The sequence below is a fragment of the Micromys minutus genome, assembly GCF_963924665.1.
Source record: "Micromys minutus genome assembly, chromosome: 21".
Classification (NCBI taxonomy): Eukaryota; Metazoa; Chordata; class Mammalia; order Rodentia; family Muridae; genus Micromys; species Micromys minutus.
This window is the reverse complement of record NC_137956.1, coordinates 18,860,259-18,883,949: the sequence shown is the minus strand read 5'-3', so window position 1 is coordinate 18,883,949 and position 23,691 is coordinate 18,860,259. Positions and strand designations below refer to the sequence as shown.

Here is a 23,691-nt window from a genome sequence, read left to right as displayed (position 1 = left end):
CAGTGCTGCTCTTTGGTTGCTATTGCAGCCAACTCCAGGTTCCTTAACTTCCACAGTGATGCTGGCTCTACAGCAGGTACAGAATAGACGGCGCTGGTATGTCATCTAGTATGGCTAGTGATTTGCCCGGTCTGCCTGGATGTCTAACTGATACGTACAAATCCTTACGTGCTTTCTGCTTCAGCAGCTCTTTTTATCTGTTGATTTTACCCTTGACTTCCCAGGGAAGCTATGTTCAAGAAGGCGAAAACAAGAGCTAAAAAGAAGCCACGGAAGCGCTCAGACAGTTCAGGTGGCTACAACCTTTCAGATGTTATCCAGAGTCCACCGTCTGCAGGTTAGTGTGTTGGAGCATATTTCTGGTCTGAGGAGGTCAGAGGACAACTTGGAGGAGTGATTTCTTTCATTTGCCACCATGTGGGTTCCAGGGAGCAAGTTCAGGTCATCATGCTTGGTGGCAAGAGCCTTTACTTGCTGTTCCACCTCCCAGCCTTATTTTGAAAATCTTTACTTACTTACTGAAACTGTAAAAGGTGCTTGCAAACACACACATGTGCACACACAAGTTATGAGCACCTTTATGCTCTGTTTAGAGCCACTATTAATTGCCACATTTCTTCCTTCTCTCCCACACATTTTTCCTGTGTGTGGTTCTGAGGCTTGACCCTGGGCCACATTCATGTCAGGCCAGTGTTCCCTGCAGTACAGCTTTGTGCAGGTTGTGTCTTCTTAGAAACACAGTTGCTTATTGCCTGCTTGGTGTTCTAAACATCCCACATACACTGGGTGTACTGACTGAAGCTATTTGTAGCTGGTCCACTTGTAATACTTTGCAGATGTGATGTTCTCATAAAAATTATAGTACCACTCTCCTTACTAAACCAACTACCAGTATCAGATGCTTAACATGGTTAGCTTTATCTAGCGTTAGATTCTGTATCCAGATTTCCAGGACTATTCAAAGTGGTTTTAGAGTTTTGCCTTAGCAACTAAGGAGTCTATTGCTTTATGAAGATTTCCCACTTCCTTTCCTTGTTAGTTTCTCTTAGCTATGTTTCTTTTCTTTTTTTTAATCATTAAGGTAATTTTATTAATAGAGACATTTGCAAACAAAGTGAGTTCTATAATCTCACCTTCTCATGTACAATACTGAAAATTATTTTATTCATGTGTATTCCAAACTCCCATTTTTTTTTTAAGTAAGCACAACAGAATAAAAGGATCTTAAAAGGATCTGGAGCCATAGCTCTTACCACACAGCCATAGTCTATGCTGTTGACAATTTTATTTAGGATACATATATATAGTACTATCACTAGAAGGCAGGTAGCTCATTCCAACTTAAAACATTACTTATGTTGCCAGTCATTGCTCGATCATCAAGGCAGAAAGGCCGTACTTCTTTTGAGGATGTAGGTTTCCTTGATGTTTTAACCACCATATACTTTACAAAATGACTCTGCTCCAGATCTGTGTCAGGAGCTGTTCTCCTGAATCCCATGCCCACATGGCTCTCTGGAAATGGGTCAGTTCCTTTCCGCACACTTCGGCTTCCTTCTGGGTACCCAATTTTGTGCCCAAAGCAATTAGCCAAGCCCAAGAGCCCCAGGTTTTCTGAGGGGAGAAGAGAACGACCATCACATCAATTTCTGTCTCTTGTCACTTGCTGACAATGCCAAGAAACAAATTTCAGATGCATCCTGTTAGGCAAACTGTCTCAGGGTCTCCAAAACAGGAAGTTGGGTCCCCAAACGGATTAAGTTAATGTTGCTGAACCATCTCTGGGGAGTCTGGTCTAGGATGCCATGGCACTTAAGCAAAGTGTATGGGAACCTAGTATATCAGCTTGTGATCAGAGAAGAAACCAGAAGTGAACTTCTACCTTTGTATTGTTCTTAAGAATTTTTGCCCCCTTTAAAAGTTATAAAAATATAATCAACTCTAACATTTTTAGAGCTTTTAAATCAATTAGCTTAACTAACTCTTGTGGCCAGTGGGTGATAGTTAGCCTACTTGGACTTTTCTTTCTCCAGTGCCCACAAGGAAGGCCTTTGTAAATACAGGAGTGCCAGAAGGCTGTTTCCTGACCTTCAGTGCTCCTCTGCCCAGCAGGTGCTATAAAAGCCTTTCCACAGTGTAGAGCTTTAATAAGCTCTGGAGGAATATGCCAGAGAAAACCTGAAAAAACTACCTGTTGCCTGAAGATTTTAATTTATTACATGTGTATGCACATGTGAATGTTTTCACTTTGTGTGTGTGTGTGTGTGTGTGTGTGTGTGTGTGTGTGTGTGCGTGTGTGTGCGCGTGCACACTGGACCCCTGAGGCTAGAGTTACAGGCAGTTGTGAGCCACCTGACATGGGTGCTAAGAATCTGCACCTCTGCAGGAGCAGTGAGGAGCAAGGACTCCTAACCTCTGCGCTGTTTCTCCAGCCCCCTTTCTTTTTCATTTCTATCCCTACGTCTTCATCTCATCAAGTTTCTCTTGCTTTTTGTTGTATTCTTTTCTCAAACATTAGGCAAGTTGTTTTACATAATGTCCCATACTTTATATTTATTTTATCTATAGTTAAACTATGCAAAGTTTTAATGGTTTCTTTAGATGAAATTATGAAGTATGAACAAAAAAACGAGACTACAGAATGGCTTTTGAGGTATTAGCATATGGTAGTCAGACAGATGATTGTGAGCCACCATGTGGTTGCTGGGATTTGAACTCAGGTCTTCTGGAAAAGCAGTCAGCGCTCTTAACCTCTGAGCCATCTCTCCAGTCAGTTTTTACTAATGACGGTTTCCTTAAAGGAACAATACTCCTGAGTGTATAGGAGACAGCATCCTTGAATTTTTAATTAGTCATAGCTCTTACAGCTCATATAAGGTCTACCCCATCCAGGTTGTTTTGACACTTCATTTAGGTTCTAATTAATTAAAAAGGTATGAATTATCACCTGAAATCAAGTAGTAATTTACTGTATATTATGTTTATGATGAACCTGAACACTAGAGATTTCAGAGGCAGGCATTTAGGTCATGTCAGGGGATAAGGGAATTGAAGTTCACAAATGAGAGTTTTTACAGACAACAAACTGACAAGCCCTCCAGTACGGTGCCACTGGGGACAGCAGGAGCCTGTGTCCATGCGGCTGTGTGCTGCCACTGAGACCGAGGAGCTTCCTCCTCACAGTGGAGCCATTGCCTCGCTGCAGAGCACGGTGACTTTGTGCAGGAAGATTTCTGAAAAGGGACAGGCACGGCCTGTGTTAGCATGGAGCAGTCATCTCTTCTCCCTTATCTTTCCTGAGGAAGGAGGTTAATCTTCTCTTCAAAGCAGATTTCATGGAGTTCTGTGTTGTTGAGTCTTACTGACTGGTTATTAGGTACTTAGGCTGAATAAGCAGCTGTGTCACAACCTCTTTCATATTAACCTTTTGCTTAGTCAATGTTTATGTCACCTTGGTTTAAACAGTATTGGTGTGATGTGTGTAATTTAAGCTTCTTGTTTTACCTTTGGCTCACTGAGTGTAACACATATGTTTAGTATGTCTGTAGCTACAGTTTATTTACTTTATATTTTAGGATTATTAAAGTCTGCAAAGACGAGTTCTGTGGAGTCTCTTCCAGAATTGTTGACCTCAGACTCTGAAGGAAGCTATGCAGCAGTGGGCAGTCCCAGAGATCTACAGTCACCTGACTTTATAGCAGGACTCCATTCGGATAAAGTTGAGGTTGGTCTGCAAGCCTGTTCCCTCACTTCCATGGTTGGAGGTGCTGATATTTTACCTTCCTTTTCATTACATTTTCTCAAACTTTGAAATACTCCTCTGGTCTTAACAAAAAAATAATATGTATAAGGTTAGTTTTTCCCTGTGTTGTGCAATTATTCTAATTGTAGGAATTTTAATATAGTTTTGAATTCTTTATGAACTTCATTGCTAATCTTTTGGCAAGTAAAATATAGTGATGCTAAATACAATATAGTATTATTGAACAGACATTGAAAAGTATATTTGCAGCTAAATTCCAGAAATATTTTAGGAAGTGCCTATGAATGAGATAAAATTTCTCAGAAAAAAAATCATTTTGAAAGTAAGACTGGAATATCCAAAAAACAATTCACAGACCTTATGAATTTTTCTTTGTTCTCCCTTCTAAGAAAAGAAGGCAGGCCAGAATACGGATGCCTCAGTCCTTCTTTTCTTAGAAGGGAGAACAAAACACATGGGAGGAAATACAGGGACACATAAAGGAGCAGGGATTGAAGAAAAGATCATTCAGAGACTGCCTCACCTGGGGATCCACCCCATATACAACCACTAAACCCAAGCACTATTGCTGAAGCCAAAAAGTGCTTACTGGCAGAAGCCAGATATGGATGCCTCCTTGGAGGCTCTGCCAGATTCATACAGATACAGTTGATGAAGCTTGCAGCTAACCATCAGACTGAACATGGGGACCCCAATGAAGGAGCTAGAGAAAGGACTGAAAGAGCTGAAAGGGTTTGTAACCTTATGGGAAGAACAACATTATTAACGAACCAAATTCTCCAGAGTTCCCAGACTGAAACACCAACTAATGAGCACATAAGGAGAGACCCATGGCTCTAGGTGCATATGTAGCAGAGGATAGCATTGTCTGGCATCAGTGGGAGGAGAGGCCTTTGGTCCAGTGAAGGCACATTTTCCCAGTGTAGGGGAATCTCCAAGGTGCTGAGGTGGGAGAGGGTGGTAGAGAGAGGGAGCACCTTCATGGAGGCAAGGGGAGGGGGAGGGGGAATGGGAGTGGGGGAAAATGGGGAAAATATTTGAAATGTAAATACAGAGAATATCCAATGAAAAAAAAGAAAGAAAGTAAGACTGCTTTCCAGTTTTGGGTTCTTTCTTTCAAAGCACAACCAGCCGGAAAGCTGTTCTGCTGGTCTGGCAGCTTCGATGCAGTGCTCCTCCGCTTAGCTCTGGAGGCTTCCTTAGATGTCCTTCATTCCCGCTCCGTAGCTGTCCTGCACAGGAAGGAATATAGGTACAATTTCAGAAACTGAGTCATCCTTGCAATTTTGCCGCATTCATGAAACATATTTGGGCATCTAAAAATTTTTTGGTTTTTGTTTTTGTTTTTTGAGACAGGGTTTTTCTGTGTAGCCCTACTCTGTAGACCAGGCTGCCTCTGCCTCCCAAGTGCCTCCAAGTGCTGGGATTAAAGGCACGAACCATGACCACCTACATTGGCTACACCTACAATTTCTGAGACTATAAATTTATTCTTCTTACAGAAAGTTGAAGTTTCAAATAGAAATTTGAGGGAAATTGCGTTCTCAACAGGTTAATCTGAAGGACAGTTGAGGTGTAGTGAGTGTCCTCTGAGAGTAGAAGGCTCTGCCTTGACAGTGCCTGGGCTCGTTCAAACCAGTCTGAGCTGTTTGTACTGGCAGTGACATTAGGACCCCAGAGAAGTGTCAACATTATGTTACTTCCACTTTATTTAACGTACTATATCATCGAGTGAATTATAAGAAATTTGTACCAATTTTTCCAATCTAAAGTTAATTTTCCTTCTAAAATGCAGATTTTAATATTGCTGCTTCCTATCTGATATGTACTATTATGTCTTGTTTGCTGTTCGTCTCAGTGGAAGGCTAGTGTGTGCATCTCCTTTCCTGTGTGTACAGCAGCTCGCTAGTCCTAAGTGACGTTTGGAGGCTGCTGAAGCAGTGGGTGTGGACACAGTTGACAGTGCTGGCGGCTGAGTGCCGCTGGCTGTCCTCACTGAGCTGCGAAGCCAGCTGCCTGCTCTGAACTGGGACTTAGCCCTCCTTTTTCTTCACAGGGGAAAGCTAAGCCATATGTGAATGGTATACCTCCTCCTTGTACTAGGGAAGATTTAAAACCATGGGAGAAATCACCAACGACTAAGTCTGCTCCCCAGTTCATCCCCAGTAACAGAGTGGACTCTGCAGGCTCTTCCAGTTGGGTTGCTGGCTCTTGCAGGTAGGACATTCTTTTTTTTTTTTTTTTTTAAATATTTTCGTTGAAATATCTTTTTTCATACACTATATTTTGTCCATGGTTTCTCATCCAGATCCTCCTCACCACTATACCCATTCACCTCAGAGCCTACCTCCTTTCTTTCTCTTTTTAGAAAACAAACAGGGAAAAACCAAACAAACAAAAATGTCACCAGAATTAAAACACAAATAAGAACTACACACATACACACACACACACACATCCAGGACCTGGGCATGGATAGGGGTTTACCCTTAAGAGTGATTTGTTACCCCCGTGAAACTGGAGAAAACTTCACTTTTATAAGCAGTTGTAACTTGGAAACAGCATCTGTTAAGGATAGGAGCTCATGTCCTCTTCCCTGTCTCAGCGCAGGGACCACATGTGGCTTAGACCTGAGCAGGCCTGTGCACACTGCCGTCACTGTGGCTCATGTGTACATCAGTCCTGTTGTATCTAGAAGACACTGTCCCCCTCATGTCCCCCATCTTTTCAAGCTCTTAAAATGTCTCTGCCTTCTCTCCCACATACTTCTCACAGCCTAAATGGGACAGGACTTTGATTAAAATAATTTAAGAGTGTCTTCCAGAGACTGCACATTGTTCAGTTGTGACTGTATCTGTCCCCATCTGCTGCAGGAGGACGCCTCTCTGGTGGCTGGGTGAGACGCTGATCTGTGGTAGAGCAGAAGGCCATTAGCAGTCATTGCTATGTTCGTTTAGCAGAATAGCAGCAGTTGGTTTTCCTCTAGGCCTCTCTTGTCTAATGTTTTTGGCTTCTCAAGTAATGTCAGGCATTCCATCTTGTAGAGTGGCCCTTCAGTCCAATCAGGTGTTTGTAATGGAGGACAGGAAAAAGAATGAAAATCACTCGGAATCCCAGTCTGGTGTGGCCACTTCAGCATGTAGGGTTTTCATTTTTTTCTCTGTTTCTCTGAAAGCCAAATGAATATTTATAATAAAGAATACTAAGTTACTCTAATACACAGAAAACTATCTGCATGTGTAAAAATTGCTAACCAGCTATAATAGGCTCTTTTCGCCTTTAGACATAATTCATTGTAATATCGGTGATACGTAATTTGTGTGAACACCTAGATCCATCTTGTAATTGTTCTGATAAACATTTACAGAGTAGCTGGTATAAGTCAACAGTGAGGCTGCCTCTCTGCCTCAGCTCCATGTACACTCACAGAGTGCGTAGGTATCACAGTACTCTCAGGGTTAGCTTATGCACCAGAATTTCTACATCACTGTGAAGTATTACCTAGTGAGAACAGTGCTTTATTTTTTTAAAAAGTTTTTTAATACTGATACCTTACAATTATTTCTTATTTATATTCTTTTGAGAATCACAGACACGTTGTTCCCACTATTCACCGTCAACTCCTGTGTCTTCCCTCAAATTTATGACTTCTTCTTTGTAATTATTATTGCTTTGCATTCACACATATGTACGCACACACACACACACACACACACACACACACACACGTTCATTTAGTGTGCCTCGTATGTACAAATGATTAGAGTTAACCATTTGGGATTGGATAGCCTATTAGGGAGCGCTAGGCTATACTGACTGCCTGTAGCCCTCATCTGTGGGAAGGGCTTTCTGCAAGTTCCTCTGTCTATGTTGGCATGTCTCCTGGTAGTATCATTAGGGAGATCTTGCTGTAAGACAACCTTAGTGTTAGGATTTCATGGGTGGTATAGCTTCCCTGACATGACTTTTAATGTCTAGCAGCAGAATTTCTTAGTGAAAGTAAGTAAATGAAATATTATCCTTTAATATGTAATAATGCAGATTATTCTTAGGTATACCATAGATTTCAGTCATAACAGAAACGGTGTCCAAAGAGTGTAGATTATTTTTATATTTCTTTCAGTGGAGTACAGTGTTGTTGAGAACCCCCATATTTCCTAAAAAGTGTCCAGTTTTGTTAATAATAGATGGTAGTAAGGATTTTATTTGTTTTTTGAGAATGAAATGATTATCAGGCTTCATTTATCTGAAAGGAGAAGTTAAAGTCTTAGTGAATTCTTTTGCCTAGTTTACATGATCCAGGATTCCTGTTATCTGGCTTTTTGTTTGTTAGTAGAATAATTTCAGGTTATCACTCAACTTGAAGAGCTTTAAAATATTTATTTGTTATATGCATCTATGGGAGTAGGTATCATTCAAAATGCCTCTTTTGAGGATGGATGAAGCTAACAAAATGAGTCTAATTATTACTTAGACTATAGATTAGTTCTCACCAGCCTTACATAAGATCACAGGCTTGGTTAAGTTTGATGTTGGGCATGATAGGTAACGAGATGTATCACTGTCTTTTATGTCTTCCAGTCCTGTGAGTCCTCCTGTTGTGGATCTCAGAACCATCATGGAAACAGAAGCAAACAGACAGAAAGATGGCGCAGCACCAAAGTTAAACTTAGGGTTGGTTAAAAAAAACTTCAGACAAAAGACTATGTTGTGTTGTATTTCTGTCCTACATAATTGGAATGATATATTAAGTCTATTTTTGGGCATTTGATACAATAATTATAAGTCTTCTGATAGCGAACAGCCTCGGCACTGTTTGCTAGCTAAGTGCTAATGGTCGGTCAGGCGGACACACTAGTGCATTACCATACAGTGTTAGGTGCTGGAGTGAAGTCACCAGCGAACACACTAGTGCATTACCATACAGTGTTATGTGCTGGAGTTCAGTCACCACGGAAGTGGTTGTTGTGATGTCTTATTTCTGAGAAATGCACAAGCCTGATACAAGTTCTGTTCTGGAGGCTCGTGTTTAACCATTGTTGATCAATAGTATAAACTGACATTTTAACTGTTGAAATTTAATAGGATAACTTTAAGCAGAGATTAATGCTGAGTGGTTTACTTTTGTTTTCTAGTATAATGATTTCTTAGGAAACTAAGATTTCTCAGAAACAGTGAAGCCAGTAGAAGTAATTGGTTTGCTCTAATTTAATTTTTAGAAAAATTATTTCTCATGGAATCAAACTTTCTCAGAAGCAACGGAAAATGATTGCATTGACTACCAAAGAAAACAATTCAGGAACAAACAGCATGGAGCCCGTTCTGACAACTCCTTCAAAGTCCCCCAAGCCAGTGAACGCATGGTATGCTGCAGTTGTTAAAATACGGAGGCCTTGCCTTGGCTTCAGTGGTGGTTCTTGGCCTCTGAGTTTCTCCTGCATGTGTTTCTAAAGTCCTTTTAAATAATTCACGTCCCCTGTTGGCTTTAAACTTAACCTTGGAACTTGTGTAGAACAGCCTTTAAAAAGGGTTTATTATTAATTGTAGATGTACTGACAGACATCATGGTTCAAGTGTGTGTTGACTTTCTACTCTAGTGTCATTCTTGTCAGTCTGTAGTTCCTGTTGAAAAGAATTTAGTGTTTCATTTTAAAATGTGGTCACAAAAGTGAACTTGACACTTAGTCTTTGCTGCCTTTGTCTTTCTGCACGCATGCGTGGTTGTCTTCTTGGACGGCACAGCTGAGACAGTGCTGTCTGGGCGGTGCTGTCCCCTCTGTCTTATCTGTTTTAGCGTGGAAGTTTGTGCCATCACGGTCTTCCCATGGAGGCCACATTCAGAGATGAGTGGTGTAAAATGTTTTCTTGCTACTTTCCCAGTTTCCTTCTTAGAAATGCATGTCATAATGCTTGGGACCCAGTTTAAGAGAAAGGTATCTGGGTAATGGGAAGGGCAAGGGAGGGAGGGACAGGAGACTCATGTCCCACAGGCATCTGGGGTGAGGTGGGGTTCTGTCAGTGTTTGTGCCTGTCACTCTGTTCCTGAAAATGAAGGACTTGTGGTATTTTCCCCACTACTAAAAGCATACATTATGTTGAAGAGAATAGCAAACTTGATTTTGTTCTGAACATTACCTTGTGGAACTCAGTCATTGCTGATGAAACACCAGTAGGTTCGAAGCATGTCAGTGAGAAAGGAAGCACAGGAAGTGGGAGAAGCCAGCTAGGAGCTGCTGAAGCTTGGACGCGGGGCTGTTAAAGCACTGAGCGTTTTCCTCTAAACACAGCATGGCTGACCATGCTGCACTCTGAGAGAATAAGTTAAATACTTGAGGATTCTTTGAGCTATAGAATATGAATTTCACTGTCATCAGTTGGCTTATATTTAAAAGCCAGCAGTAAACAAGGAAAGGGAGTTTCAGGCTTTTTCCTGGCAGTATCTTTTATGGCCCCTGTGGTCTGAGGTCTGTCTCATTTTCTGTGGTGCTTTTTTATAGTGGTCATGATACAGATACTATGATAGATCCATCTCCTCTGTAAATGTTCTCCCGTTTGGCAGGGATCTGTGTATACGTACTGTAATAACTAGATCTTGATACAGTTTTGTTATCTGTCATTAATGAATGGATAAACAGGTTTCAAACATGTTTTTTTTTAAGTATAATACTGCAGAGTAATGAAATCATGAAATTATAATAAAACCTTATACTATATTGGTAGAGGAAATCCAAAAGAAATCATAATGTATGATTCATAGAACATAAAAACTAGCATTTGATTGACACTGCTGTTTGCTTTCGTCGTCTGTGTTATGGTTCATGTTTGTGTCTCACTGTATAAGTCTGTTGGTTGTTTTGCTTTTGTACTCTGGTTGGAACTACCGTATGCCTGTGTATGTGTAACTGGTGAAGTGTGCCTCTCAGTCTCCCGTAGGGGCCCCTCGTATGTTGGTGATCCCTTCGGTGTCTTTCTCTTCATCTCTAAAGTTCTTAGTTTTCTAATGAGCAATTTCTGCTTCCACTGACGAGGCCCGTGTGTTTAGGTTCTGGCATTCTGGAAGCTGATCAGGATAAGGAGGTTTCTTCTGGTATTTGGTTCACATTTAGTATAGATTTTCACATTTTACTATTTCAAATTTAGACGTGGTGCACAAAACACAGCTTATTCCCGTTTTCCATCTGACTTATGACTTCAAGTTTTTCTTGAGCTCAGGTAGGTGACATCTGGTACCGCAGCCACGCCAATCTGTCTCCAGTGTGTCTCCAGCAGACAGGAGCTCTCGGGGTTCTTCCTGTCCAGTCAGTCTAGTTTTTTGTCTTCTGTGAGCTCACATTAGTTGTCTCTGTAGCTGTCTATTGCAACGCTGTGCTGACCTCAGGCTGCTGTCATTTTCTGTTTATGTGGGATTTTAGGGAAAAGTAATCAAGTATTTGAAACCTCAGATTTTGATGTTCAAATTTAGTGAACTCTTTTCTAGTAATCATTAGCAGCATGAGCTAAGCTCCATGTAGATAGCACTGTTTTCCTAAAATGCAAAGGGGGTTTATTGCTTGTTAAGGAGAATTCTAGGAATATGGGGAGAAAATGTCATTAAGTTTGACAGAAACATGAGGATATTTTCTTTGAAAAACATTTATGCCATGATCAAATATAAATGATAATTATTATGTATTCTTTGTAAACAAATAAGTGATTAATTTTATATCTTTAGATATCAAGACTGTTTACATAGCAGACCAAATATAGATTATTTTGGCTTCTAAATGAAAGCGGTATCTGAATTAATTTATTAATGATTAAAAATAAATGAATGTTTGCGGTTCATGTTCTTTTGCCACTTTAGACTCATCTATGTTTTTACCTTGAAGGGGTTTTCCTCTGTGCCGGAGGTTGAGCCTAGGGCCTTAGGTACTCAAGGCAAGTGCTCTTCCCCTGAGCCGTACTCCAGCGCTGCCTCAGGAGCGTCCAAAACCGCCTTTGTGGGAAACGTTTTAGGATAAATATTTGCTTTCATTTGTACTCATTAAACACTAAACTGAAACAGCTTTTCAGTAGGTACCTTCACGTATATATATTTAGATACCTATATAGAATAATATACATTGTATATAATTAAAATAGGCAGTGAGGTTATATGCATTTTTCCTTAACGTATTGTCACAGACCAGAAAGGAAAATATTTCTTAGAAACTTAAAGAATACATTATATAAAATAGTTAATGGTTGGTTTTTAGGAGCTTTGAAGCACATTGAATGCAAGTTAAAACAAATAGTACTAGTTGTTGAGTGGTTTTTCCTCATAAATTTAAAGATTAAGTTGAACTTTAGACAAAAAAACCAAAGGTAATATGCTGCTTTTTATATTATAATCATTAATTATATACAGAATGCATAGTTAAAATAGTAAAATTATATTATTTAATATAATATATAGTTTTATTTTTAAGTCGCAACGTGTGTGATGAAAAGGAGTGTAGTGTACAGTGACTTCCCTGAGATGCTATTCTGTATACACACTAATTAAGAAACAATTGGCAGAGTTTAAATTATATTCTAATTTAGAGAAGTAGAAAATCCAAAATTAGCATTTTATTTTGTAGGCCATCTTTACAGACTGTATGATGATGCTAGTTCTTTTGAAGCTAGTTACATTTTATTATCTGTAGAATCATGAAATGAAAATTTATGTTTGTGGATGTTTTCATATTTGTCTTTATATTAGTGTTAAATGTGCAGTTAATGAAAGCACAGATTAGTGGTTGTGGAAGTGTTTTTGCTGGTCTATTTGCATGCACTAACTCCATAAACATCTTCCAAGATACAGTTGGACCCTTGCTACCTACAGTTAGGCATGGCGACGGAAATACTAAATGCCCCGGGGCTTTGCATTAGAGCGAAGCTCCAGCCAGTTGACTTATAAAAGTGATGAAAAACACCGAATGCATGTGGATCTGGGCAAGTCTCACTTCAAATGTTTTACTTGGAGAAATATATTTTTTACTTCTGTGGAAAATGTATGGTCTTTGTGGTTTGGCCAGATGTCTGAATGTAAATTCCTTTGAGCTAGCTTATGTAAAATAATTGGAGTTCTTTAACCTTTTTCACCTAGAAATTTTATTTATTAAATTTGCTGAAGCTAAGGAACAAAATCCTGACTAATTTTTGTGTGGATATAAATGTCTGCAGATATTTCTTTATAAAGTTTCTGTGGCTTTTAGGATAGAAAATAGCCAAAGCCTAAGTTCCAAAAGTAAAATTGTGCAAAGCGATACAGTTTTAAATCTGGGCATACCCAGTGGAAAGGCAGGGCTTGCTTAGACTGCCACATTAGCTGCTTTATAGTTACTGTGCTCAGCTAATGAGTGTGCGAGTTTAAGATAGTCTGTAACTGTTATTATTTTTAAGGGGTTTTATCCCAAGCAAAGCACTGTTTTTCTCTGGAAAGACTTGGCAGGGTATATGCTGTTTACTACACATTCCTAGGTTCACAAGTGGGTTGGACAGCTTTGGCTTCCATAGTCAGCCTTTCAGCGTTCCTGTCTCTAGAGCAGCGAGCTGCTTGTCTGGCAGGAGTATCTGCAGCCGTGTTCCCGTGTTCCCAGTCACAAGTGGTCTGTGTCCATCATACTCTCCCTCTCTTCAGATAAGGGTCCCAAGGAACTGAAAGTGGGTCTTCCAAACGAACTTTCCATTTCTGTATTCTTTTTACACGGATACTTTCATAGTTAATGGTTCTGATGCAAATTTGTAAAGGATTTTGTTTGTCTCCTACCCCTTGAGAGTTTTTACGTAGAATAAGTGACCTTAAATGTGGAGCTGGTCTCTGGTGGAGGGGACTCGTTCCTCTCTCTGGCCTGTGTGCACTCTTGCCTCTGCCGCACCAGCGTGAGGAGTGCCTGTCAGCACTGAAATCAGAGCCATTGAGTCCTTACTTGTATCTCTTCCATGTCTGCAGGAATTCTGTCAAAAATGAAAACATAAATTATAAAAAGACAAAGACCCATGGGGTTTTGCTGGTAATTATCTTAAATGTTTAGATCAATTTGAGGATTGAGAATTTAATATGCTCTCAATTGTGAGCCTACTAAATCTAAGGGTTTCTTTCAACAATGTTAATAAAGTTCAGTGTACAAATCTCACCTATACTTATTCTTACGTACTTGGTGATTCCTCTGCTGACTCCGTTACTTCGTATTTCCATGGTTTTTATCATCCTGCAATCTTAATATGATGAGTTGTATTGATTGACTTTTTGGGGTGTTTTTAATGTTCCTGGAATAAACCCCTCTTTTAAATTGTATATATATATGTATATATATATATATTGTTTTTATAAATTACTAGATATTACAGTCCTCTTAAAACATTCTCACTGGAATAGTTTCTATTATTGTGTCTCTCTTGTTCCAGAGCCAAAGGAAATTGGTAATTTCCTTTGTTACTGGTAGATTAGCTTTAACTATCCTAGAATGTAATGAAATTGGAATATATGTAATTAGAATATAATATGTAATTTTCAGTAGAATTGAAAATTAGGTGTGTTTTCTGGCCTTTTGCATTATCTTTCTTAAGTATATGAGCACTTATTCTTTGGTTAAAAAATGTTTCAAGTATATCTTCCCATATGATCATGTAAATTGTCACACTTTTCTCCATTGGGTTCCTCATTACCTTTGTAATTCCTGTGGTACACTGTATCATCTGTTGTTCCATTATGTATTTTCCCTACGAAGCAGCTTCAGTGGTCTGGTTCAGGGATCCTGGCAAGGTACCTTTGGCTCCTGCCTAACACAGTCAAGGCCTGTTAATGCCTTCAGTTTTCACTTGGAGGTGTAGGCTAGACTGACATGTTTCTTTTTCTTGGTGTGTTAATGATCTCTTTTTACTGCTTTCTGGTCTCTTGTTTCTGAAAATGAAACAAAACAAAACAAAAATAATCCCCAAGCCATATTCTCATATAGTAATGCATTTCTCTGTCTCTTTTCCAGCCCCCTCCTTTCATTTTCTGGTCTTGGTCTCAAACTCAGGGCCTTTTGCATGCTAGGCAGGATATACCACTGAGCTAAGTGTGCTGAGCCCCAACTTTCTCTCTTATTTTTAAAGCAAATTTTTAGTTTGCCTATGGGTATTTTTCTTTGCATTTGTCTCTGAGGGTTGCTAACATTTTTACATATTAAATTTATGTCTCTTCTGTCAGTTGTGGGAAGATTCTGGCCATTTTCTGATTTTCAGTCTTGTCTTTATCTCTCTGTAAGCCAGCTCCAATTAAATATTGTCCTTATAATGTTGCCTTGGTCAAGGTGTCTGTTCACAGCAATAAACCCTAACTAACACACTACCTTCCTAGTTTTTTGCATATACTTTAATATAAATAGCCATTTAATAGGAGTGTTTTTCTGTGTCTTTATTTGTGTTTGCTTTTCTTTTGCTGTGTTAAAGCAATGTCAGAACCAACTAAGGGAGGAAAGGGTTTGTTTGGCTTACATGTCCCAGGTCTCAGTCTATCACTGAGTGAAGGAACTTGGAGGCAAGATTTGAAGTAAAGGCCATTGAGGAAAGCTGCTTCTTGGCGTGGTCCAGTGATTTAAGACCACCTGCCCAGGGCAGCCCAACAGTGGGCTAGACCCTGATGTATTGATTATTAACCAAGAAAACTCACAGATTTCCCACAGACCAGCCCGATGGACACATTTTGTTCCTTGAGGGTCTCTTTTTCAAGATGGCCTTAGCTTGTATCAAGTTGCCAAAAATTAATAAGTATGCCATGTCCTGTTCAACCATGTATACTGAAACTCTGTTGGGAATAAACAATTATAAAACAAATAAATTTTAAAAAAAAAGAAGAAAAACGTGTGAAACTGGTCTTGTTTTTAAATGTTTTTTGTTGGAAAATCTGTGAGATCGGGTTTTTACATTTTTCATTTTTGACAGTTTTATACGGTACACTGCCTCCTAGTGTGCCCCTCTACAAAGCGTTGTAGCACCATCTTTGCTTTCTTCTGCAGGGCGTCTCTACACTCTCCTTCATCCCGGCCATTCCGGGATTCTTTAGAAGAAAAGAAACCCGTTCCTGGCCACGGTTCAGGAGATCATGTCAAAAAAGTTTGTTTTAAAGGAACTGAAAACTCTCCAGTCCTAAATGTTGCAAGGTAATACATTTAAAACTAGTATAATATTTTCTCCTTTAAAATATTGTGTTGGTTCTGTGTTCTAAAATGGTGTTAAAAGTATGCAGAGCAGATGTTATAGCTTCTGTACATTTTACAAATGTCAGCAAGTCCATTTCCTCTTTCTCTTTTTTCATTCTTCCTTTTGATAACAGTTTTGGAGATATTTGAGTATAGTAAATGGCCTGTAAATAAAGCCACAGTTCAGAGCACCCGTGACGTGGTCACATGTCAGAGGAGAGAACCTAGTCGTGTCCCTTTTCCCTACCAGTTACCCATTGGTTTTTGACAACATGGAGCTGGTTTAGTTTAGAATTTTATGTCAGTGGAACCATGTAGGATGCATCCTTTTATAAAGTCTGACCCTTCCTACTGTAATTATTGTGGAACTCATCCACGTTTATGTACCAGCAGTTGGTCCACCTAACTCGTCGAAGCACGTCTTTTGATACTGATCTACGGCAGCCTGCCTTCATGTATCTGTTAGTGAACTTGGGTGTTTCCGGCTTTAACTGGAGTTATTTAATTTAGTTAGGCCTTGTTTGTTCAGCAAGGATCTCATAGCCCAGGCTAGCTTGGGACTTCTTCGGTGTTTTTAACCTTTGGATCCTCCAGCCTTGGCATCCTATGTGCTGGATTAGAAGTGTGTGCTACCTAACTCAGCTATTGTAGGTTCTCTTTGTACTAATTTTAAAAGATGATTCATGTTTTAAATGCCTATGTAATACGTGAAAATGTATACATACTTTAATGGCAACATTTCTTAGTTACATGTGCTCCATCTGTTTTCCCCTCAGATGAAAGAATGCAGCATCTCTGCTGCAAGATTGATGTTGGTCTTATCCAGACATGGCATACACATGCTTAAAGTGGGCACTTAACAGTATTTGGTGACTGACTGAATAAAGAAATACATTCCAACTGTAACTCCTTTTCAGATAATATTTGTTTTGAATATAGTGAATTTTAATTGCTGTCCATGATGGACAAACTTGAAAGTATAAAGATTAAGTTTATTTTTATAGTCTTTTTACATTTTAAATTCTAGCAGTATACAGTGGGAATTTAATTCTTCATTGAGTAAATTGCTGTTGGTCATGGAACTAAAAACATCTTAAGGATCTGTGGTTTGCTTAGTTGGTCACTAGAGTGTGCTGTCACATTGGGACTGAACTGTGAGAAGTATATGCTCTCATGATTTTGGAAGACTGAGTTGAAAGATCGTCAGTAGCTTGATGTTTGGAATGGGAACTAATTTTTATATAGATGGCTCTCTTTGATAAGGGTATGGAAAAAAGCATAGATTGTGTTTCATGCTTTATTTGATCATAGAAAACATGTAATTCACAAGGGAATTTGTTTCTTAAAAGGATATATATGCACTGTAGGCAAACAATGTGCACCAAATTAACAGAATACCTGGTAGGAGCATTGTATTGACTCCATTGGGCACATGGAGAAATACCATGTGCAGGTCCAGCCCATAATGGATGTGCATACAGACAGTACATTCCAGAGTGACGTGACAGGTGAGCGCAGGGCGGGGCAAGTCCGTGCTGCACCCTAGAGGAGCAGGAGATCCAGCTGCTGCCCCACCATCCTGCTCCAGTGAGTGACCGTGGGACAGCCAAGGAGCAGGTCACTATTGATCCTCCTTGTTGTCACAGACTTTGGAATGTGGACTGAGAATTTTAAAGAAGAAATGAAAAGCTAGGAGAAAGGGAAGCATAAACAGGAAGTAGTGGACAAAAAGCAGTAAGACGGGATGCTGGTAGACCTTAGAGTGTAAGGGTCAGGACTCTGTTGAGGAACATCTACATACCACGCACTTTTGTCTAGATTGTAGAAAATTTGACCGAAAAAATTATTACCATTAATTCTCCCCCAGGCAACGGCAGCAAAGAGTATCGTCAGGGGATGCTAAGATGCAGAAGGGAGGGACTTGTGCTTCTTCTTTCAGCTCTTTGTTCCTTGCTGCATTTTTTTTGTTTGTTTGTTGTTGTTGTTGTTCTTGTTTTATTTTCCTTTCACCAAAATAGTTCTGTAGTTCTGGACTGGGAAATGTGAGCCATGTTCCTAATCACCATGAAAAACTATTTCTGGAAAAAATTGCTATTATGGTTATATTAATTCTAATATTATGTAAATTTTTAAAATAAAGCTAGTATAAAATCTTATAAAGTAAAAGATATTGTCTAGGCAAAAATAGCTTAGTTCTTTTAACATCTATATTTGACAGTACTTTTTGATTTAAACAAAATTCTTTAAAATATTTTATATAATATTTTGGTATATTTTTATCTTTCAAAAGATTAAATTTATACAAGCTGTATATTAGAATGTCTGGTTTTGCTTTTAGAATCTGAAGTTTAATAAGTTTATATTATTTGAAAGTTTAAAATTGTTAAAAAATTTCTAGCTATTTTATTTAGTAGCTTTCCTATACTTTATGATGAAATTTTGATGACTCCCAGTTGTTTAGATAAAGAAATGATTAATATAATTATTCATTAAAATTATTTGTGGAAAGACTTGTGGAATTATAATCTTGTAAAATATATTTTTGTTTTTATTATTTTGTTATTTAAAAAGGTTTTTGGGACTTGGTAGCCAAGCTCTTCATTGTGTTAAATCTCCAATCCCCAGATTGATGTTTCAGTGTTACATTGAAACCCGTCTTTAATGTCATCATACATGAAGTAAGGGTCATACAGACCACTGAGGCTTGTTTCTGATTCCATCTATCACAGTCCTTCCTAAAATAGAATGGTTATTTTTTTAAAGCTTTAGTTTGCATTGATCCAGTAGACCCTGGGTTTGAAACTTTCTGTTAATTTAATTCTGTTAGTCTGTAACATACCATTTTTCAATCCTTTATTAGCTATTAGTAATTGTGGAAAATTACTTTGTGACATGTCTGTGTGTAGCTGTGGTGACTTTGATCATACCTATGCTTCATTCCTCTTTAATAAGTCATAACTACTGACTTACTGTACTCATCTGACAGCTGTCAGTTACCAGTTCTACAGTGTTTGTGGATTGTTGAATACTGATACATGTTAGTTGGTTCCCAGAACTACCTGGATAATTTCCAGTATCTGAACTATGGTTGTTGATGAGCTGTTCCCAGTGGACTTGGCATTTGAATACTTGGTCCCCTCATGGCGATACTGTTTGGGGAGGCTTATGAAGTTTGTTCTTCGTGGAGGAAGTGTGTCACTTGAGGCAAGCACTGAGAGAGATGTGGGCCATTTTTACTGCATTCTTTCAGCTCTCTGTGATAGAAGATGTGAGCTCTCAGCATGCTGTTCCAGCCACTGATACTGTCCCGGCTCTGCCATCACAGACTCTTAAACCTTTACATATAGACAAAAGTGTAACATAAATGAAAATATTCTATATTATGATGGGATTAACTTGGATGGAGTCACATCCTTTGGGAAGGTCTTACAAACCAGGACTGAGGCTGGAGGCTTGCTATGGTGGTGAACACAATGAAAGGACAGACTTACAATGTATGTCACTTTATATGGCTGTGACAGAAATGCCACAGCCATGGCAGTTTACAGGAGGAAGGGCTCATTTGCCTTATGGTTCCAGACCAGAGACTCTGAACGGAGCCCATACTCTATTCTGTTCTGTCTGTCGTCTGGATCATATTACAGGATGTTAGCTGTCCACAGAATATGAGTCCTGATTATTCACCTAGGCCTTTATACTTCCCATATATGCCTGATTACCTACATAGAGACACATGAACATCACTAGAAAGGACTGCTTCTTATGCTTGGCCTGTGACTTACAGAAGCCTCTGTGGATTTCTTTGGTTGTACTTCTTAAGCTAGGCCTGAGCACATGCAGTGATTGTCTCTTGAGTCAGGAGTTCACGTTCTGCTGTATCTATTAGTAAGAAGTTTTACTAATGTTGCTGAATCTTTGATCCTGATGTTTGGAATTTGTTTTACAGATGTTCACCTCATGGAACCCCAGGACTAGAAGGCAATCATGTCTCTGATTTTCCACTTCTAGACAGTCCCAAGTAAGCTTAGTTGGTTATCTGTGGGCCTTATCCTGAGCTGGTGCTTCACATTGACACAAATGTGTATTAAGGATTAATGGATAATTGTATAGTTGAAATTCCTAGAATGCATTGTTTGGATATTCTCTTTCCTAAAGTAAGAGTTAATTACATCATCTGTTACACCTTAACTTTTTAGAATTTTCTAAAATCGAACCTGCAACATATATTTTTTAATCTTTTTTTAAAATTAGATACTCTGTATTTACATTTGAGATGTTATCCCCTTAGCCCACCCTGCTCCCATCCCCCCTCCCTACCTGCAACATATCTATAAGGGAAATGATATTTCTCCTTTTCAGTGTTCTCACCTCACTATTTCTGCAGAGCTTCCCTGTCACTTTATGAGATAGTCCCGGGGAAGCAGCATTGCTAAGTAATATTTCATAGGAAATTTACATGTAAAACCTGGTGGGCATGAGTAAAAGTCATTATTGTCATCCTTACAGTCCCTGGATGTCTTCCTCACTGGCCGCTTCTGCGGTTGCTCCAGTCACGTTTGCATCCATTGTAGAAGAAGAGCGGCAACAAGAAGCTGCCCTCATCCGAAGCCGAGAGAAACCCTTGGCTCTCATTCAGGTGAGTGACGTTCTTGTTCAGCTCGCACAGTGAGAACTGTGCTACATTTCAGCCCTGGCTCTATGGCATTTGTTGTTTGGGTTTTTAAAGCAACACTGTAGTCCAGGCTTGCCTCTAAGTCATGGCATTCTTCCTGCCTCTGCCTTCCAAATGCATTATTGCTGCATATAGCTTTGCTACCCCACCTAGGCTCTGGGGACGGACCGTGCTACCAACCACCGCCCAGAGAATACTGGATTTGAGGATGAAAACACGGACAGACACAGTTGTTCAAATTCAACCTGCCTTTTGACACAGTTACTGGGCACTACTTATCCTGTAGGAGTGGCCTTTATCAATATTAGCTCCACGCCTCTCCACCTGCCCTCAACTTTAGTTGCTCAGTTTCTAGCCCCAGCTAAACACCTCTGATCTCCTGCCTGTAGAAGCAGCCACAGGCCACCACCATGCCTGAGATCTCACATGGCTGGTCACCTTTTCTCCTTCAGAAGCATGGCAAACTCTGTCTCTCCTCTCCTTATGTCTTTCTGTTTGCCTCCAGGGACCTGGAAGTCCCTCCTATTGCTTCCACTCAGCAATTGGCATATGGCTTCTTTACTGACAGTTCAAGAACCAACTGGGGAACAGGACCTTAGCATCAGAACCAAACCTACATATTATTGGTTTGATTATAACACCCAGCCTATTCATAGGTCTGTAGAAAATTGTATTTATTTATTTAATTTAATTGATTGGCTTTGAACAACTAATTAGGTCTGCTAGAGTAAAACTCAAGTGCATGGAAAACTAGACTGACCCATCTATTAACTTAAGTAATTAATTGAAGACACTTGGGATTAGTAATTTGAACTAGCACATTGTGATCAGGTTTCTGTTTTTAGTATTGGCAATGCTTTGTTCTCTTTGATGTTTTAAAAATAGCCAATCAAAGAGTTTGATGATGTTTTCTACTTTTCTCAGCTTTTATGTCAGCTCCTAGATTATAGACAACAGAGACCTTCTTTGTCTTAACTTATGGAAAAGTGGTCTTATTTGAGAGGTGGACGATTTCTATACATATCCGAAAGAATACAGACATACAGACTCAGAAAATCCAAGCCTCATAACACTGAGAAGCAAGATGTAGAGGATAGAGCGGCGGCAGGAGCACCTCCCAGGGAGATCTGCTCGCAGGGATGGGTCCCAGCAATTCCATGCCCTTTCTTTCCCTGAAATGTAAGATTCAAATCAAGGGGCTGGCAGGTGGTCAGTAGCTTAGAGCATGTATTTCTCTTCCAGAGGACCTGGGTTTGGTTTTCAACACTGACATCAGTTACCTCACAACCACCTTTATCTTGAGTACTAGGAATTTGGACATTCTCTTTTGGCCTCCAAGGATATTGAACACATGTGGCGCACAATTATACACTCAGACACACATATGCACATAAAAATTTTAAGAGACTCAAATTAAAGTGAGAACAGATATTTGATTATTCTAGCTCAGGCCCTTGGTTTCTAATCAGGCCAAGGGTTTCTGAGTCATTTCTGCAGTGTTGTGTCTCTGTGACATTTCAGTTACTCCAAAAGAAGCCAGAAGACCATTACTGTATTCTGCTAGTCTGTTCTCCTTCAAAATGAGGCAAATCTTTTCTTCTTTTCTCCCAGGTTGAGGAGCATGCAATACAAGACTTGCTGGTTTTCTATGAGGCATTTGGCAACCCTGATGAGTTTGTCGTCGTTGAAAGGACACCACAGGGGCCTCTGGCAGTGCCTATGTGGAACAAGCATGGGTGCTAGCTCACTGGAGAGCTTGCTGCTTCCCAGTTGTGGTTGCTCCGCCCACATGAAGAAAACGCATGCGCAAGCGCTCTTACAGATTTGTTAGCACATTGTTCTAGTCAGAGCCGGAATGGATGTGATTTCTTCCCGTAGTTTATAATGTTTGTATGACTAGTGAGAAATTTATCAGAATTGTGATTTTAGTAACTTTCATGTGTAAATGTGTCAGGAAAAATGTTAGGCTATGGTTGGTTGGGTTGTTTCTTTTAAATTACCTAAGAAAAATAGGGGAGAAATGTAAAGCTTAGGATAATTCATTAAAAATAATTTTTTTCACTTGAGAATGTGGGGTGAGTTAGAAGAGCTTGCCACAGATGACTTTTAAGTAAGACATTGATGAGCTTCCGGCAGGAGCCTCAGTCATTACTTCTGAGTCACTGATGGATAGGATGTTCTGTCTGCCTGGGATGTGTCTCTATTGTTGCTTTGTCATGGGACTGTTCATTTCTTAGGCCTCTTTACAGTTGCTGGACAATTTATGATCATAGCTTCTGTGGGAGATTTGGATTCATGGATTTTTCTTTTTTATTGTGTTGCTGTTGGGGTGGGGAGGTAGCAAGAGAGGACAAACACCAGTACCTAATTGTGAAGAATCAGTTTCTTAAGGTGTTAAGTTTTTCTAAAATGAGAGTAAGATTATTGAATAGTTTATCAGAGTGGTTGTTTATAATTACTTTTTAGTCTGTGTAATCAGAATTTCTGTGAGCCTGGATTATATGTGTATGTGGAAATTTTGATTTTTTTTTCTTTATAGTATGCTGTTTGGTTTGATTTTGAATGTTTAAGATTAAAAATAATTTTAAAATGTGTGCTTCGGTGTGCAGACCAAATGAGAGCGTTGATTTTTAAGTTCTAGGAAAGGATCTCTGGAGCTAGATAGGCTGGAAGTTCGCCGCTTGACTTCAGCTGTTGGGAAATTGGATGACAGTAACTAACTCAGTGCTTTACTTCAGTTCCGCCCACAAACAGCAGACGTGTAAGCAAATGTGCAATAAAAGTAATGTCGATCCACTTCACTTGTGGTGTGTGTGTTTGACTCCGAGTGGAGCACTAGACGGTCCCCTGGAGGGAAGAATGTCCAGCTGTCAGTAATTATTTCCCCTGATGAGCCACACTGATGCTCAGTTGTATAGTTTTACTCTGCTAAAAATTTCATTTATAGACTATAACACTTTATATTCTAGATCTTTGAGTAATTTGAGGAACAATTAATTTTCTTATGTCTTTGTGTTGTCAACAAAGAAGCGTTGTAAAGTCCTTGGCTTGCCGGAAGGGTTGACTCT

General features: G+C 39.4%; 1 protein-coding gene across 4 annotated transcripts in view; it reads left to right on the top strand.

Annotated features, from left to right (window-relative positions):
* IBTK (inhibitor of Bruton tyrosine kinase) overlaps positions 1–23,411 on the top strand; it is a 62,858-nt gene extending 39,447 nt beyond the window's left edge. For 3 of the 4 annotated variants that reach the window (XM_080934820.1, XM_080934819.1, XM_080934821.1), the window contains 9 exons: positions 225–337; positions 3,576–3,724; positions 5,820–5,980; positions 8,345–8,437; positions 8,983–9,126; positions 15,769–15,912; positions 19,898–19,969; positions 20,458–20,587; positions 22,235–23,411. In XM_080934820.1, coding sequence (XP_080790946.1) covers positions 225–337; positions 3,576–3,724; positions 5,820–5,980; positions 8,345–8,437; positions 8,983–9,126; positions 15,769–15,912; positions 19,898–19,969; positions 20,458–20,587; positions 22,235–22,366 — 1,138 coding nt within the window. In that variant the 3' untranslated portion in view covers positions 22,367–23,411. Of the gene's footprint in view, positions 1–224; positions 338–3,575; positions 3,725–5,819; positions 5,981–8,344; positions 8,438–8,982; positions 9,127–15,768; positions 15,913–19,897; positions 19,970–20,457; positions 20,588–22,234 lie in introns of those variants that run through there. The other variant, XR_013975482.1, reaches the window with a different exon arrangement.
* Positions 23,412–23,691: the final 280 nt, after the last annotated feature.